At 46.1% G+C, this 17,261-nt stretch overlaps 4 protein-coding genes across 5 annotated transcripts in view; 3 read left to right on the forward strand and 1 right to left on the reverse strand.

Annotated features, from left to right (window-relative positions):
* LOC6530604 (epidermal growth factor receptor) overlaps positions 1 to 17,261 on the reverse strand; it is a 41,121-nt gene that overhangs the window by 4,856 nt on the left and 19,004 nt on the right. Inside the window, exons 1-2 of one of the 2 annotated variants that reach the window (XM_002091481.4) lie at positions 7,624 to 8,910; positions 131 to 353 (exon numbers count right to left, since the gene is read on the reverse strand). In XM_002091481.4, the coding sequence (XP_002091517.1) occupies positions 131 to 353; positions 7,624 to 7,936 (536 nt within the window). In that variant the 5' untranslated portion in view covers positions 7,937 to 8,910. Of the gene's footprint in view, positions 1 to 130; positions 354 to 7,623; positions 8,911 to 17,261 lie in introns of those variants that run through there. The other variant, XM_015196412.2, reaches the window with a different exon arrangement.
* LOC120321042 lies at positions 9,970 to 13,921 on the forward strand. The gene is made up of 2 exons (XM_039372307.2): positions 9,970 to 10,316; positions 13,183 to 13,921. The coding sequence occupies exons 1-2, from the start codon at positions 9,970 to 9,972 to the stop codon at positions 13,919 to 13,921; spliced, it is 1,086 nt and encodes a 361-aa protein (XP_039228241.1).
* Positions 14,929 to 16,051, forward strand: LOC6530607 (serine protease grass). The gene is made up of 4 exons (XM_002091484.4): positions 14,929 to 15,184; positions 15,244 to 15,286; positions 15,345 to 15,520; positions 15,577 to 16,051. Exons 1-4 carry the CDS (start codon positions 14,959 to 14,961, stop codon positions 16,023 to 16,025), a joined length of 894 nt encoding a protein of 297 aa, XP_002091520.1. The 5' UTR covers positions 14,929 to 14,958; the 3' UTR covers positions 16,026 to 16,051.
* LOC6530608 (serine protease grass) lies at positions 16,147 to 17,241 on the forward strand. The gene is made up of 4 exons (XM_002091485.4): positions 16,147 to 16,419; positions 16,473 to 16,515; positions 16,570 to 16,715; positions 16,769 to 17,241. The coding sequence occupies exons 1-4, from the start codon at positions 16,194 to 16,196 to the stop codon at positions 17,179 to 17,181; spliced, it is 828 nt and encodes a 275-aa protein (XP_002091521.2). The 5' UTR covers positions 16,147 to 16,193; the 3' UTR covers positions 17,182 to 17,241.

Here is a 17,261-nt window from a genome sequence, read left to right on the forward strand (position 1 = left end):
ATAAGATATTAGTTCTAGAACACTAAGATTATATAGCTTTATATAGCTTTAACTTGACTCTATAAGTAAGTTTTTCATCGATTTTTCTTGACTTTTGTTATATAAGTTTCTTAATTAGGGAGAAACTTACTTGGGAAACACCACTTTCTTGACGTCCACATGGCTGATCAGTATATAGCCAGTGACCTCCCGAATGTTGTCCAGAAAGCTAAGGTCCAAATTCTCGTTGGGCAGCCAGGTCAGCTCCAGGTTGCCATCCACATACGTGCAGTTCGTGTAGCGATCTCTGAGGTTTCGGTAATGATGTTCCTTGTTGGAGGGCACTGACAGGCGGGATTTGGTGCCAATGCAGACTGGAAAGAGAGTTGACAAAAGGGAAATCGTTGTAATACTTGAATGCTGTGGGTGTCGATGCGGGCTAATGGGTTTTCTTACGGCTGACCCTAAACTGTCCAATTATACGAGTATGCACAGCCCACCAGGTCGGGTAGGTGTTGATATTGACTTATGCTCGGGCAGTTTGAGAAATTAATTTCGGTACGAGGAGCATTGGATGATCGTAAACGGAAATAGCTTTGCTCAGAGTTTGTTTGTTTGCTCGGAAGCAATAAAATGAGGCAGAAACCTCAGAGACAAAAACTCAGTGGGCGCGAGACACTCAGTGCCAGTTGGCGTTGTTAATAATTAGCAGCCCACGCAGTCTCGCTCCTCATCCCAGACGGCCTCTTATCATTAGTCAGCGACCTGTTTTAGCCGCTCGCGTAGTCGAGCATCTTCGGCGACAACTTCATTGATTTGCATCCGATAGATACAATTTCATATGCACAGATGATGGGGTATTCTTATGAAAAGGGCTACGTGGGCTAGTCGCCGCTCCGTGTGGGCCGCGAAAGTGTGCCATGTGTCAGCAGCGGTGAGTTGGAGTTAGACAACCAGCACATTGTGGAGGTGGATGTGGATGTGGATGCCACGGCCCAGCCCAGCCCACGGAGTAGAGCACCCAACTAATTATCGACAAAATGGCCGCTCCTCCATCCCCAATTTATTATCGATTTCCTTCGAACAAATATCCCATAATTATGAAGAGGAACGAACCAAAGACAGAAATATTTCTGTCGCCAGAAACGGAGAAATGCCTGTGGCGATGGGAAGAAAAAGTTAAATGCCCCCAGATATGCGTCCCATGCATTCCGCCAATGAAGGAGGAGGATGGGGAGGTGGATGAGGAGGAGGGGGAGGAGGAGCAGGGATACGAAGGTGAGGCCACGACTGGGACCTCGACTTTGTCGCTGGACACTGATCAAAAGCGGCTCCAGCAATCGAAGCGCAAAAATTTTCGTACAAATTCTTAAGCTTTGTTTCTGCTCGTTTTATTTTTTGTTTGTTTTATTTTTATTGTCTTTTTGTTTTGCGATCGAGGTTGCCGCTGGGCAGCAGTCGCAGAATCAGTCGCCTTCATTTCTCATGCCGAACGTAGAAGTCGACATCACGAAACCCTTTTCAAGACTCAAGACTCCTCGACTGGGCTTTATCGCGCACAATTTATCAGCCAGGTTTTTCATGTTCGAGGCCTGAAACTTAAGCCACGACGCGACGGCAGTGGATTCCCTGCCAGGCAAACGCTTCAGCTTCAGCATCAGCATCGGGTTTCTTGCGAACCGAGCGCGGCGAGGCATTTGTGATTTTTCTTCTCGGCCAGCGACACGCCCGCCGCCGTCGCCGCCACAGCAGCCGAGCCACAAAAAGGCTAATTTGTAATCCTTAGGCTAAGGCTAAGTGTGGCAACATTAATGAGTCGCCGTCGACTCTGCAACTCCGCCGACTGCGGCGGTTGGGCGGTCGCAGCGCAGCGCAGCACAGCACAAATCAAAGTCATAATTCATGATGTGCTCATTAAAACAAAAGACTTAGGCAACGAACTTCAGCGCTCAGATTAATCAACCAACACAGATGCTCTAACGCAGACACTGGAAAATCGCTGTATTTGCTATATTTGTTTATCGATTCTTATATGCCAAGCCATCATCAACACACACAACTCCATTTGCCCTTTGCCCCTCTGCCCCCCTCTGGCCATCGCCATCATCATCATCATCTGACGTACTGATTAATAGGCAGCCGCATTCCAGACTCCAACACGCTGACTTTCTAAATATTGTTTTTGTTTCCAGCTGCTGTGTTTTGCTGTGTTTGCCTTTTCACCAAGATGGAAATGGTAGAGGAAAGCCAAGAGACTGCATAATCGATTCTTTCGGTTTTCCATCGGCAATTTGACTTTTGGACCCCAAGTTTTCCACCGATTCTGGCCTAGACGCAAAGCGTTCTTGACGTGCTCCACGCCCCGCTTCCCGCTTCCCGCTCCCCACCGCAATCCCCCTATCCACTGATTTCATCGCTGCAACAGACTCGACTCGCTCAGCCGGTTCTGCGCACTTAACAGTTTTTGCTGCTCACGTTCGTACCGCTCTCGGCGCTCTTTACCTTCCCTTCCCTGTATCTGTGTCTGTATCTGTATTTGTATCTGTGTTTTCATTTCGTGGAAAAGATTTTTAACTCATGGCCCGAAACCGAAACCAAAACCAAAAACAAAAGCAAAACCCAGACCCAAACCCCAGATCCCAGATGGCTGGCAACATTTTTGTGTACCCTCGCCCGGGGCAGCGCAAGAACACGAAGAACAAGAATTGTCTAGATTTTGTTGTAATATAACAAAAGATTTAAAAGGGCATTAGCAGAGGCTTTGTTTTCTCAGCGTTTTAGACTTGGAGCCGTGTGTGTGTGTGTGTATGGTGTGTGTGGTGATTACCCCATTCGATCAAATTATCGAGCATTGCTGTCCGTTAAATGCCGCTGGCAATCTGTGAGTTTGGAGATATTTGATGAACAAGTACATTGATCTGATCCGCAGCGCTGGTGAAAGTCTCTCGATCCGGCGCCATATGCAGATGCAGCTGGCCGGATCGCAAGGTGTCATAGATTAACGTCCGCTAGCAATTGCAATGCGATCGCTGCCTCCTCTACCGCCCCATGTTTTTTTTTCTGCCCCACCGCTCGTCATAAATAATTCATAACTGTTTTGCGACAATTTCAGTCCACTGCGGCTCGGCACGCGCCTATTTTACAATGAAATTGTGTAAAAGTGCTTAATAAATTCATTTGTGCGGCCATTAAAAACACGCAGCTCATTACGGGGAAGGGGATTACCACTGGATCGGAATCGGAGACGGAGTCGGAGACGGAGTTGGTGCCAGAGTCTCCAGTGCGACGCTTACGTGCGCGGATTTTGCAATTTTCCTCTCTCCGAGTTTTTCTGATTTTTTTTCCAGATTTTTATTTCGCTTTGCAGCAGAATGCTGTTGCGGCAACTTTCTTTCGTGTTGGCCGCTATTGCCGCGCTGTTCTATGCTCGCATCGTGGCGTCACGAAGGCGAAGGCAAATAAGCGCAACTGCAGCGGGTGGTGGGATGGTTTCAGTGGGGGCAGGGCTTGGAAAAGGGGGAGTGAACAGGCAGCAGGGGCCAGGAAATCTTCGCCAGAAAACGCTTCAAGCGCAGGCGCATCTTCAACTTGGCTTGGCATAACAAATTTGCAGGCAGCACTCGTCGTGGTGCAACAACAAAGCTCCGACAATCGACGGTGCTCGCTCAGAAAAAAGGACACTGCCCAAAATTACCCACTCACAACAGAGGCCATTTTCCAAATCTAAAGTCATTATCCATTAAAATGGTATATAGAATTTACAGAAGAATAACATTAGGATTGTTTTGCAATCTGTTAAGCTACAACTGATAACTAATTATACTGTTGTATAATTGAATATAATTGAATTAACTTGAATATATTATGAGAATGCCTGTGCGTTTCTCGCAGTGCCTGAACAAAGGCAAATCAGGCAACGGCCACGAAACGAAGATGCAGCAACAAGGGGCACAGAAAGGCAGCCTCTTGGCTGGAGATGATGGTACTGGTGCTGGTGCTGGTGCTGGTGCTGGTGATGGTGATGCCTTGTGGCGGCTCATCTGGCTGGTTTTCCTCAGCGGCGACCCTCCCCTGATCCTCGATCCTCGCTCCTCATCGCCATGATCAGCATCTTCTGCTTTCGGGTTTTCGTGTTCGAAGCGCGTTCATTTTGTTTCGAACAACAATTGGGCGCAGGTCGTGAGGCACGACAGTAAGAGCAACAGCAACAGCAACAGCAAAACAGCAATGCCTGGATTAGATAAGCTTATTGTTTTCGCTGTTGCCAGTACTCTTTGTTCTGAAGCCCCCATCCCCATCTCCATCCCCCCGCAATCATCGAAAACCCCCAACTGGGCTGAGCTGCAGCTTTTGGTTATTGCTGTTGCTGCTGCTTTGGCTTTAGCTTTGGACTTGGCTTAATGAGCACGCCCTGGCGCCATTTTTGGTCTGCTGCTCGGCTTTGAATTTTCGCATTCGCCACTATTTTTAGGCATAGAACGGCTCAAGAGCGAGACGGAGACGGAAAAGAAAATCGGGGAGAGGTCTGTGAGGCGATCTCCACAGCAGCAATTCGTGGGCAGAGGACCGACAGTCTCGGCTTTAACTCTTTAACTCTGGTTTTCGAAATCGAACGCCCACACGCTGAAAAAAAAGAGGCAAAGAAAAAAGGCGGAGGCAGAAAGTCAAGCGAACTGCAGTCAAAAGTTCACAACAGTCAGCACAGTGAAAAAATGTGGCGTATTGCACGTAGATAGATTTTCAATGTTACGTAAAATGCAAGTATGCTACAGCAAATATGATTATTAAATATAACTTCAGTAACTTTAAACAGGAGTTTATGTTTTCAAGCAATCTAATTGTTAGAACTATTGTGTTTTTTTTTTATTAGTGTAATCTAGGTGAAGTGGCTTTGGGTCCAGGAAAATCAAACAAATATGCGCAGAGAGCATGGCTCTATTGAAACAATCAACAAGTGAGCGACAGACTGCGCAATCGCAGCAGCCCAAGATGCTCTTTCTTCGCTGCTCAGTTGCTCTCCACGCTCACTGGTGTGTGTATTTGTGTATCTGTGTGGGTTTTAGAAAACCAGTATTTCGACTCGGGCTCAAAATTACTGGAAGTAGTTGAACGGCTGAAAGTAAATGCAACGCTAATGCATCAGCTTCAGCATCAGCAACTGCAGCAGACCAGGCCTCAAAGTTCAGCTTCAGCTCTGACCATTTCGCAGTTCAATTTGGCCATTATTTCTTTGATATGATGGCTTAATCAGAAATGTACTGGAAAAATGCAAAGCGCACACAGATACACACCACACACACGCATATGTGTGAATGTAGGCAATAGTCAGCGCGTGCCTGTCGCCGTAATTAGCTCCAAAATGGGGGATTCTTCAGGGGGCTCGGATGGGGATGCTGGTTGGAATTGGAATTGGACTCGAACTCGGACTTGGACTCACGAAGCCGTCGCAGCAAAGCGCACTACGGAATGCGGTTTTTCAAGCGCTAGCACGCACACTCATACATTGGCTAAGTTGCGTTCAGTGTGTGTGTGTATCTATGTGTGGGGAGGTGGGTGGCTATAGTTGGCTGGTAAACTATTTGCAGGATACTTTAAAAGCAGAAGGGCTTTTAAAATGGATGGATTTAGGAACTAGACGAATGGGAACTAATATTTTTGCGGGCATATATGGATTAATATACGTCAAAGAAAAGTTCTAGGAATATTTATATTGATTTTACTACCATTTTGCCTGATTAAACAATTGAAAGGGGCTTTTTTGCAAGCGAGTGTCGCGTTTTGAACTATAAAGACGTCAGTAACAATGGACAGTTGTTCAAGTTTCTCAACCCCCAACAATATTTTAACGGTTTCGATTCGAGTGCACGTGCAGGCTTTTCGCTAGCATTTATTTGCATACATGCCGCAGCTGTGCTTATTTATGGTCATAAAGAAAAAAGCGATACAGCACAAGGCAGAGCAAACAACTCGAACAATTTCTGCGAAAAAGGGCATTGTGACAGCGATCGTCTGTGCGAAAAAAAGGGTTATATCATGACGATTATCATCGGTGCAAAGCCTAGCATTTCTTATCGGTTTCATAACTCGCTTATCCCCTTATATAGTAGGTTATAGCCAAAGTTTCCGTTTTCCTATCAATATTTGCACAGATGCTGGCGCACAATGCGCACATTCAGTTATTAATTTGCAGCTACAAGATCACTGAATACTTGGTATCGACGGGCCGCCTTTATTCGCCTCCCATTTAATTTTTTACCTTTTTGTTTGCCCGCCAAATACAAACATTTGCCTCAAAGTACTGTGCAAACAGACACCGCCAGATACGCCGTGGTGTTCATTAATTTTGTGGCCAAATGGTTACCCAAACAACGCAACAGATAGCCAGCCAAGCAGCCGAAAGCGTTCCAATATGCGAATACAATTTTTTTATTCATTCATTTCCCAACGGGTGTACACAACGAAGCCCACTAAAAGTAAAAAACCTCGAGAACTGCAGAGTCAACAAATTGAGTCGCCATTTTAGCTGGAAATTGTGTCGCTAGTTGCTGTTGCTTTTGCTGTTTCTGTTGCTTTTGCTGTTGCAATTGCTGCTGATGCACAGAAAAGGGCACGCAGACGGCGGGAAAAGTGGCAAAGTGGAAAAGTAGCAAAGTGGAAAAGTCGGGCGGTTTTAACACTAACTAACTACGCTTTACCTTGTACATTTGACATTACGAAATGCACAGAGCACAGTGCTCTCCTTGGCTAATCAGTGCGTTTTGGTACTCTGATATTCTGGCATTCTGGCATTCTGGCATTCCGGTATGTTTGCCGTGATATCTGATGTTGTGCGAGGTGTGGGGGTAACTCGAAACAGGGGCGATAGTGCACACAAGACTCTTTGACTAAGCCAGCGCCAAGTCAAGAGGTGAGCCACAGGGCAGGTGAGACTGGCGCGAAGGGCAGGTATGAAATGAGCGAGCGATCACTCCAGACTAGGGAATACCCTGGCGTATACGTGATATTGCCAAATCTCATTCAAAGTCCAGATAAAAGTTCAAGCACAGAAATATTTAGTAACCTTACAACACTTTAGTAACCTTACATCACTTAAAGTAAATGTTTCAACTTTATAGTCTATAAAAAAATAAGAAATTATAATACTAGAAATAGTAAATTCAGAAAATCTCATGTATGGGTATGAAAGTGACACTAGAAGTGCCCTTCCATTTATAAGCTTAGTAAAATACTTGTAATATTGCACACTTTGCAGCTACCCCTCAATAATTTATATTCCCAGGGTAACGATAAGACCAAATAATACGAAATGCAGCCGAAAACGAAGTTATACATAAAGTGCAGCACAGGGGAGACACATACGAAAAAAAAAGAAAAACACCATAGCGATAAGATAAACGACATCATATCGCTGGCACAAAACTGAAAAACCCTAAATGCGGTGGAAACTCCAGAGACCAACTGATACGGTGGCCAAATTCGGGCCGCCGACTTGGCTCTTTGGCTTTTGATATATGGGCTGCCCATACCAGTCACCAGTCACCAGTCACTAGTCACCAGCAGATGATCTACATAAACACATTGTGATAGATGGACGGCTTGAGGAAGATGGATAGATGGATAGATCCTTGGACGTTTGCGACTTACTTTTCCCCTTCACGAACTCATGCTTGTTCTTATCCTCCAGACTGGTGGGAATGGTGACTCCGTTGGCTCCCAGTCCCAGCGCGAAGTTGGCCCCGCCCCTCTGCCGATTGACGGTCGAACTGCTGCGGTATAGGAATCGATCCCGATCCCGATCACGATCTCGATCCCGATCTATATCCTGGTGGCGCTGGCGATTGTTCTGGCGGGCGTAGCGATCGCGGGCCGCCGAGGCGGGCCAAATGCAGATGCAGTGGGCCAGGAGCAGGAGCAGCAGGGGGTAGGGGCAGGAGCCGTGGCGCCGTCGCAGCAGCATTGTTGTTGTTGCTGTGGGCGGTGGGTGGTGGGTGGTTTGTGCTTTGTGGTGGGCGGTACTGTGGGATGAATCAGGCCCTCTTCCAAGCTATAACCCCTGACGTCATAGGGGTTATTTTTTTTTGTATTTCTTCTTTTTCTTGAACTTGCGGTTTACTTTCGGCTTTTTTGCTCGCTTTGCAGCTTTTGCGTGCCAAAAATTTGATTTAAGCTCTCACTGCGTTTGCTGCTGCTGCTGTTGTTGTTGTTTTGAATTTAAGCTGTTGTCGTTGCAATTTGCCACTGTATTGGTGTTTACATTTCACTGTGTGTGTGTGCGCGTGCGTGTGTGTGTTTTCGAGTGGGTCTTTTGAACGCGCCAGTGAGTGTGTGTGTGCGTGTGAGTGTAGGAACCAGTTTCACATTACGAGCCACAAGAGTAGTCCGAAGGCTTTTTCTTATACATGTGTATATACACGAAATATATTGTTATTTTTCAGATGTATTTTTCAGCTTCTTTTCAGTTCGCCAAACGAATTCGAATATTTTGAGGTTAGAGAGGCGTGCGCAGGCGCAGGCGCAGCTTTCAGCTATCGGCCTTAATTGCCCTAAGCAATTTTTGTGTTGCCCCCGCAGCCGTCGTTAACATGCACTAAACACACACACTTGGCCATCATCATTCGCACTGAGCCAACGCTCAACTGGCCAACAGCCGCGACTGCCAATTAGCAGGGAATTCACAAATAAATACGCTTAGTATTTGTGCCAGAAAGGCACTTGTTTTACACGCCGGTTGCTCGGTTTTTGGGCATTTGGCGAACTGCGATTTCTCGGTACTTCGATTAGCACGATCTTCGAATTAGCAAACGCCGCGATCGAGAGCACAGATACTCTATATGGCCGAGGATTCGAGGCTCAAGACGTCCGTACCACTGAGCGATTCGCGTCTGCGCAGCAACAAGTTGTATTCGAGACTGAAGCCAAAGGCGCAACCCAAAGTCACTGCTCTCTCTCCCTCTCTCTCTGTCTGGCACTCTCTCGCCGCGTTGGCCACTCTCTCTTGCGGCGAGGAGAGAGAGCGCACACAGGTAAAACTAAAGGTGAGCGGCGAAATCTCGAGCGCAGATCAGGTCAAAATAAAAGCAAAGCCAGCGATACAGCAACAAATACACAGCACAGCTGCGCACCGCACTCGCCACCTCTCGCTCGCACAGCGCAGCGCTCTCACTCGCACCAAGAGCCGACCATCTACATCCACAATCCACAGGTAATCGTAAACGTAGCAGCGTTTTAAAAAGTCAGCGTAACACGAAACGATACGGCCAGATACATTGGGCAATCTCCCCCTGACCAGCAAATGCTCTACATAGCATGCGAAAAACGCTAAACGTTGGCCAAAATGCACAGAAGCCATCTCAATTAAAACACCAACTTGAGATCGCAGTTCTTAACATAGAGTATAGCTCTTATCTGTACAGAATCGCAGGCTTGGAGAGTGGATATCAAACTCTAATCATCTTTTTGAGCAAAATATGTTGTTCAATATGCAGGGTGTATATAGATGTTATACTCAAGGGATTTAGGAACAGAGTTCCATTAAAAGATACAGCAAAATTGATAATAACCATTTGAATAGTTATATATAGTTTTGAGAAGCTTTTATTTGTGGCAACCTTCGTTTTAAGATCGCAATGCTTAGGATTGTAATACTACAGCATTCTGGCTTAAGGCGCCAGAAACAACCTTTTCGACTACAGGGAAGCGTTTTTCTCACAAAGGATGCTACTTGAGCAACAATGTCCTGATTTTCCCCTCCCCCTCGGATGCCCAATAGCAGAGGCGAGGCCAAAAAACCAAAGCGGGGATTATCCGACAGCATCTTAACTTCGACAGCTGTGCAGGGCATTTAAGATTCGCATCGATTGCAGGTCGTTTCCAGGTAAGATCTTGTGTATATCCCAATTTCTTGGCTCTTTTGTTGTTGTTGCGGCGAATTCGAAAACGCTCAGGTAAAACGATCGCCGCTCTCTCACCTGGCTGTGTGCATTTGTATGTATGTGCATGGGTGTGTGTGGGCATTGCTGCCATATAAGCGCACAAGATCTCGGCAATTGTATCTGTATCCGAGTGTGTAACTGTGCCCGCATCTGTATCTGTATATCTGTGTATAAGTTTGTGTGTCTGCGAGCCAGGCTGAGCCTGCGTGGGCCATGGATTGTCTTTTGGCAAAAAGATTTCTGTTCGAGCGTTGTCAACATTGTTAGGGCAGATCCGAGACCGAGATCTCGGTGGCCTCTTCTTCACCTGTTCCCAGCCCACAAGAAATCGGGGTTTTTACGCCTGCGCCATGTGCTCTGCGGGATCGGGATGGGATTCGGGCCAAAAGGACACTGTTTCGGCAGGTAAATCCGAAACGTTTTGACCTTTCCACTTTGCCATAACAGTAAGACAAAAGGTGCACTTGGAAAAGCGCAACCAAACTCCATGAGTCGCATTTGAATCTCGAATCCCACGCTGTGACTCTCGAGAGGCGTTGCATTGTCTTGCTCGGCGCTTTGTTTTAGAGCATGAAAATACATTTAAATTGAAAAGCGTTGCCAACCACTTTTCGAAGGGGGAAAAGCGCCGTGCTTCGATCTGCAGCCATAATCAAACATATTAATAGCCGTCTGTCCCAAACCAGAAGACCTCAATCAAACGGCCACTGCCCAACCCGTACAGAATCATCTGTCAAAATCGAAGAGCCTGCAACTGACAGCCGAACATCGAGTTGAGAACGATCTGAGAACTCAGAAACTCTGAAACTCAGAACTCTGAAACCACTTCAGGGCACTCCACCACTCTGGCACATGGAACCACAGGTAAACGCCGCTCAAAAGGTGTAAGATGCCGAGATTCCAAGATGCCCCGACCCACACTCATAAAGATTTGATCAAGCGTACAAAATGCCATGCGAAGAGAAATGTTTTTTAACTCCCCCACTCCACTCCATTGCAGCACTCCATCTGTCTATGATCTCTCCTCTGTTTTTTTTTTTGCTTTTCCCAATTTCAAAAGAAAGCCTCGAGAACCAGGCCCTTGAAGTGATTCCTGCCCGCTCTACAGGTTGTCGGTATCATTCGGAATCATTCGAAATCATCGTGATCATCACCATCGATGTCTGGCGAGTCGACATCGAGGCGTTACTTTCAAGTGCCACGCAGATTAAGGGCAACAAAAGATCGGCTCAGGAGGCGCTCAAGTGTCTCGGGATGAGAGCCCATAGTCCATAGGATGCTCCAGCCCATAGGGCGCAACGAATTCGTTATTCGTTCGTTGCATTATGGAGTGTTATTGCACATTGGCACATGGAACACACAAGTACATACCATGTATGTACCTACATAGCGCATTATCTTGGGATTCGTTTATTTGCGAAGATATGTGATGAAAGTGCATGTGGCGGAGGCAGCTTTTAAAACAACACTCCTTACAGATCATAAAAACCAGAGTTCATAGATTCATTTTGTGTGAAACTATACATGTATAGCATGCATAGAAATATTTAAGAGCTTCATAATTAGTCTAAAAATACAACAAACTTACAGCTATACCTAGAGTTCAATAGTGATTAAATAACCATTAGCATATTTGAAGAAAGAATGTCTAAGGCAGTGAAATGTTTGCAAAACAACTTAGTTGACCACAATGAAATCGGAACTATAGATTTCCAATTCATGCCCTTAACTATTAGCTCAATTTTGGCCAACTTCAGCGCGTGCCAGCCCTAACACCTGAAGCCGCATAATTGGATTACCTGTTTTTATTTTATTTCTGGCCCTTTGGCAGCAGCCCTGTGCCTTGAAAGTCCGTCGATACAGATGATAGATCGATCAGATTCACATTCAGATTCAGATTCCGGCTGGGGTTGTGCTTCATCAGCACTCAACTTGTCACACGGCTGTGAAAAGCTGCTTAGAATTAAAGCTAATTGCCGCGGCCCCAACATGATGCGGCACATTTGACTTGGCTGGGATTCCAATTCCAATTCCTCCTATTCAGCCCGGCTAATTGGTCATAAGATCGAGCGCGGTCTTAACTCAACTTTAACCCCCAGCCAAATGGCAAATGGCAGGCGTGCAGATACGCAGAAACTTTGACTTCATCTCATCGTTTTAGCATAAAGAGGTTTTTGTTTTCTCGCTTTTTTTTAACTGATTTTTGTTTTTATTGATTGTCGCAGTCGTCTGCTGTGTGTTGGTGCACGACTCACGTTTCAAAAAAAAAAAAGGAAAAAATCACAAAACACAAAAACAAGCGGGGTAAAATAAGAAATACAAAATACGAAGAGTGCCTCGCCGTCTCTTGGGCCGATTTCGAGTTTTTTGAGCTTAGCGCTGTATTCCGCGTATTTTTATTTCGCCGTTCGCCGTTTGCCATTCGCTTTTCGTTCCTTTTAATGTCTTTGTAAACATAATTGCAACAACTCCAATAACAGATTGTTTGCGCGACTTTAATCGCTTTGTCGTGAAGTGTGAAATATGAGCGTCCAAGTCGCTGGGGAGCTTTCGGCGGATCTCCATCTACGTACGTCTCGATCTGCGGCACTTCCCCCAACTCCCAATATTCCTCAGTATTCCCCAGTATATCCACCGACCTATAAATACCCACAAAAATATTTAAGTCGCCTCTGTCCCCCCCCCCAAAATATTTGCAATGTGTGGCCTGCTGGCTGGTTGGCTTGTGCCGCTAAATGTAAATTATGGTAGGCCGACTACATTGTGTGGCGGCCATTTTGGCTTAGCGGACAACAAGTTCAATTAGCGCATCGCTTCGATTTGCTAAAATTTAATCCGGGCATAAAGCACGAAGTGAATGCCAATGCCACTCCGGTCAGATAAGCACAAGCAAAGCACCACCTCCGGAGAATCGGAGAATCGGGGAATCGGAGAAAGAGAGAATCGGGCGGCGATAAGCGTGGAGAGGAGCCGAGAATCTGAGAAACGGACGTTTTAGCCACGCACACGTGTGCTCCACACAGAAAAACTGCATATCACCTTCATACTTTATCTGCATTCAACATTAAGATTCAAAAATTTATTGATCATAAATCATTATTTGTAAATGGCAACCGAAATACTTCTATTTAAATTGCAGTACTTTATATTTGAATGATAAGAAAACTAATAAGAATAACATTTTGAACTGTTGACTAGACTTTAGAAGCTGCGATTAGGGTTCCATATACTATATGACCGCCCCGCTAATGATGCTCGTTATTTCTCTCAGTGCGAGGACTGGGCTTACGTGGGCCCTTGCCTTTTGGACCTTGGAGTGCAGGGCGCCCGTCGACAACAGCATGTTGCAACAACACTCGACAGCGGCAACCTGTGGAGCCTGCGTGCCATTAGCCATGGAGCATGAAACAAAAGCCGAGCCAGCCAAGATGGAGCACTCACGAGGAATGGATCCCAGTGCAGAGGAGTGGAATGGAGTGAAGTGGAGTGCAGTGGAGTGGAGTGGAGTGGTGTGGAGTGGAGGGCTGCCACAATGCATTTGCGATAAATGGCAGGCTTGCAGGCATGGAAGGCCCTTAAAAGCCAGCGACAACGGCGACCAAGAAGTGAAAGATTTGCGCAGTGAGATAGCTCATTTTGGATCTGAGCCGGGTCTCTGGGCCAGTTCTTCGTTTGTTACCTTGGCTAATCGGCGGCTATGTAAGATGGTTGTTGTACGTGCGGCGACACAGTCGCAGCCTCAGCATCAGCCTCAGTCCAAAGTCAAGACCACGAACGTGCTGTTGCTGTTGCTATTGCTTTTGCTGTTGCTGCTTCATGTTGACACCAGCAACAACAGCAGCAACATCAGCCCCATCAGTCCTCGGTCCTCGGCATCAACCTCAGTCGACCACAGCCGCATTCCGAAATGTAAGGATTCCTGCAGCTCCAGAGGCCGCCCCAGTGGCAGCAGGCCCGGCAAGGTCAATAAATCCAGAACTCCAGATCCACTCCCGATTAGTGATGGCTAGGGTATTAATGCCCATGCCCAGCTTCGCCTATGAAAGTCCATAACTATGGGTATATAGAGTAGGGGGGTATTCACCTTCATACGATATGAATATTATATTATTATGAATATTTTATCAAACGAATATTGTACTTAACAAGTAAAGCCAAGAAATACCAACAATTACAAGCCATATAGAAAACAACGCAGCATTTGTGATTTAAGAACAAAGCCATAAAATCGCAATTTATAAAACCAACGCCGAATTTTGCCTGCTTGTCATACACTGAGTCCAAACAAAGCACTCATAATTAGATGAAAATTAATTTCGTATCGTGCCTTTCGTTCGTGAGTTCGAAGTTCGAACATTCCAAGACGAATATTCAAATTCCAATGCTATTCATTTATTGCGGCTCATTTGCCCATTTGCTCATTTGCTTATTTCAAATGAAAATGATTAGTTCAGCCGTTGTCTGTTGTTGTTCATATTTCTGTGTTTTTCTGAGTGCGTGCAGTCAGATTTTTTCGAACTGGAACCGGTTGTGGCACCAAAGCAGCACTTACCAAAGCTTCGACTTGGCCAGCGAAAAACGGGCGAGAGATCGGAGTACGAGATGCTGGCAAGCCAAACCCACACACCTACCCATTATACCCATTATATACCTCTCTCTTCGTGGGCCAACTAATTTCCGCAGAATCGGCTGCTCAGCATCCACACGTTGAAGGGGAAATAGGGGGAATTCTTGGTGATTTCCCCTATTTCGATCGCTAGCGAAATTCCTCTCAATTTAATGCAGCGAGTATGAAGTCCTTATAAGAATTCCGAGAGAAAAAATTACCCATGCAAAGCAATCTTACACAGAAACGAAAATGGTAATGTATAAATGTACATACGAGTATATAACATAATATTAAGTATTGTATTAAAATTTATATAAGTCATGGAAATGCCCGCGACCAAATAAATTGTTTTGTTCATTGCTTATTTTGAGCGCCTTATCGCCTCGTTTTAATAAAACGGAAATTCTCGACGGCCTATCTCTTAGTCCAGTCCTCGACATGAAGATCGTCGCAGCCGTAATTACCCTGCTTACGTGGATTGGTTTCGGGAATGGGGAATCATCAGTGTTGTTCCTCGAACCGAATTGCGGAGTTTCTATTTCGAGTATTAGTGCCGAGAGTGCTAAAATCATCAACGGCCGGGAGGCTGATATGTTCGGTAATCCATGGATGGCGTTGATAAGCAGTGCCACAATTATGTGCGGTGGATCCCTCATCACCAGCCGTAAGTACTTAGGATGCTGGAGAAAGTTTAGCTCAAAGAAAAAAGTATTGCCTTTGCAGGATTTGTGCTAAGTGCTGCGCACTGCAGATGTAATAGTCCCACGTGAGTAGAACACCATCAATTAAGGATGCCTAATCGATGTGCTGTCACCTCGCCAAAGGAACGTATACCTCGGCGAGTTCGACAGGTCGACCCTCACGGATTGCTCCACCACAGCCTGCATGCCGAACGCCATTAGAGTTCCCGTCGATGCGCAAATAGCCCATCCCAGTTTTGTGCACCATTCCCAGAACGACATTGCCCTGTTCAGACTGGCCATTCCGGTGCAGTACACTGGTAAAAAAGACGCCAGTTTCTGAAGCATATCTCAGTTTCAATTGAGTCGTCCACAGCGCACATAAAGCCCATCTGCCTGCTGACCAACTACAATCCGTTGAACTACATCCGATTTCTCACTGCCACGGGATGGGGCAAGACGGAACACGGCGTGAGCAGCCAGATCCTTAGGACAGCCACCTTAACCCAAGTGGATCGCGCCTACTGTTCGTCCACGTACGGAAACCGCGTGGATGAGTCGCACATCTGTGCCGGGGACTACATCGCACACACGTGCATGGGCGATTCAGGAGGTCCAGTCTTCGCCAAAATACCCATTGGTGCTACAGATCGAGTCGTTCAGTTCGGCATAGTCAGCTATGGGAATAGGGACTGTAGCCAGGTGGGGGTCTACACGAACGTGATGTACCACATCAACTGGATCGCCGAGGTCGTGCGACAGGGAGGTCCTCAGCTCACAGATGGCAGAATCTACTATTATACGCCTCGGTTTTATTACGCTTGATTTCTTATTAAATGCTTCAAAGAGAACTCGAATGCTTTCAACAAGAGCTTGTTTCTGATACCTAGAAATACGCTCTTTACTCTCCGGCCTTATCGCCAATCCGTAAATAGGAAACACATCCCAGTTGCGTGATGTGCTCAACCATCAGTATGCTCGCACTGCTGGGATATGGAAAACATGGAAATCTTCGTACTGGCCGTGCTTTTGGCTGCCTGTTCAGCAATTGTGCTGGGTTCGCTAGGTGACAACTTTCTGGAGCAACCGTGTGGCACTGTTCCAAATTTCAAATACAAAATTATTGGAGGACACAACGCCCCAGAGGCCACCGCTCCCTGGATGGCCATGGTCATTGGGGAAAGGGGTTTCATTTGCGGAGGCTCACTAATCGCAAAACGTAAGTTCTAAACAGTGAGTGAGGTGGAGAAAAAACTAGCTATTGATTTTCAGGCTTCGTACTGACGGCTGCTCATTGTGTGGGCAACGTAGATCTGTGAGTATTCTCGAAAATTCATCAATTGAATCTACCACTTTCCCAACTTTATAGAAAGGTCCACCTTGGCGTACTCGACCAAGAAGAAGCAAAGGCATCAAATGAGTTCCATGTTGATGGAATGTTTGTCCATATGGATAGTGATCTTGGCAAGCACGATATAGCTCTGTTGAGACTGGCCAAGCCAGTGCAATATGCTGGTAATAAGCGAGTCTACTTAGAAATACTTGATTACTAAGACATTGTCCACCAGATAAGGTCAGTCCGATCTGCGTGCTGCTGGACCCGCTTTTCAAAAACTTGGATGAGCACATTATCAAGTTCAGAACCTACGGCTGGGGCCAAACCCAATCTAGCAAGTCTAGTCGCATGCTCCAGAAAACATCGCTCTTTAATCTTCGCCGATCCGAGTGCTCGATACTATTTCCGCACATGGAGATCGATCGGAATCATGTCTGTGCGGAACGTGCTAATGCCAGCACTTGTAGTGGCGATTCCGGTGGTCCTCTGACCGCCATCGTTACCTATGACCATGTCCCAACGGTGTTCCAGTTCGGAGTCACCAGCTACGGTTTTGAAGACTGCTCCAAAGCCACTGTCTTTACAAACGTAATGGCCCATTTGGACTGGATCGTTAATACCGTGCGCCGAGAAGGGAATTTGTAACCTTATCAAAAATTATAATTCAGTGTTTAAAGTTGAACTAATAAATCCATTGCAAGCCCAGCGTTTTATTTTTACTTATA

Source organism: Drosophila yakuba, chromosome 2R (assembly GCF_016746365.2).
Source record: "Drosophila yakuba strain Tai18E2 chromosome 2R, Prin_Dyak_Tai18E2_2.1, whole genome shotgun sequence".
NCBI lineage: Eukaryota > Metazoa > Arthropoda > Insecta > Diptera > Drosophilidae > Drosophila > Drosophila yakuba.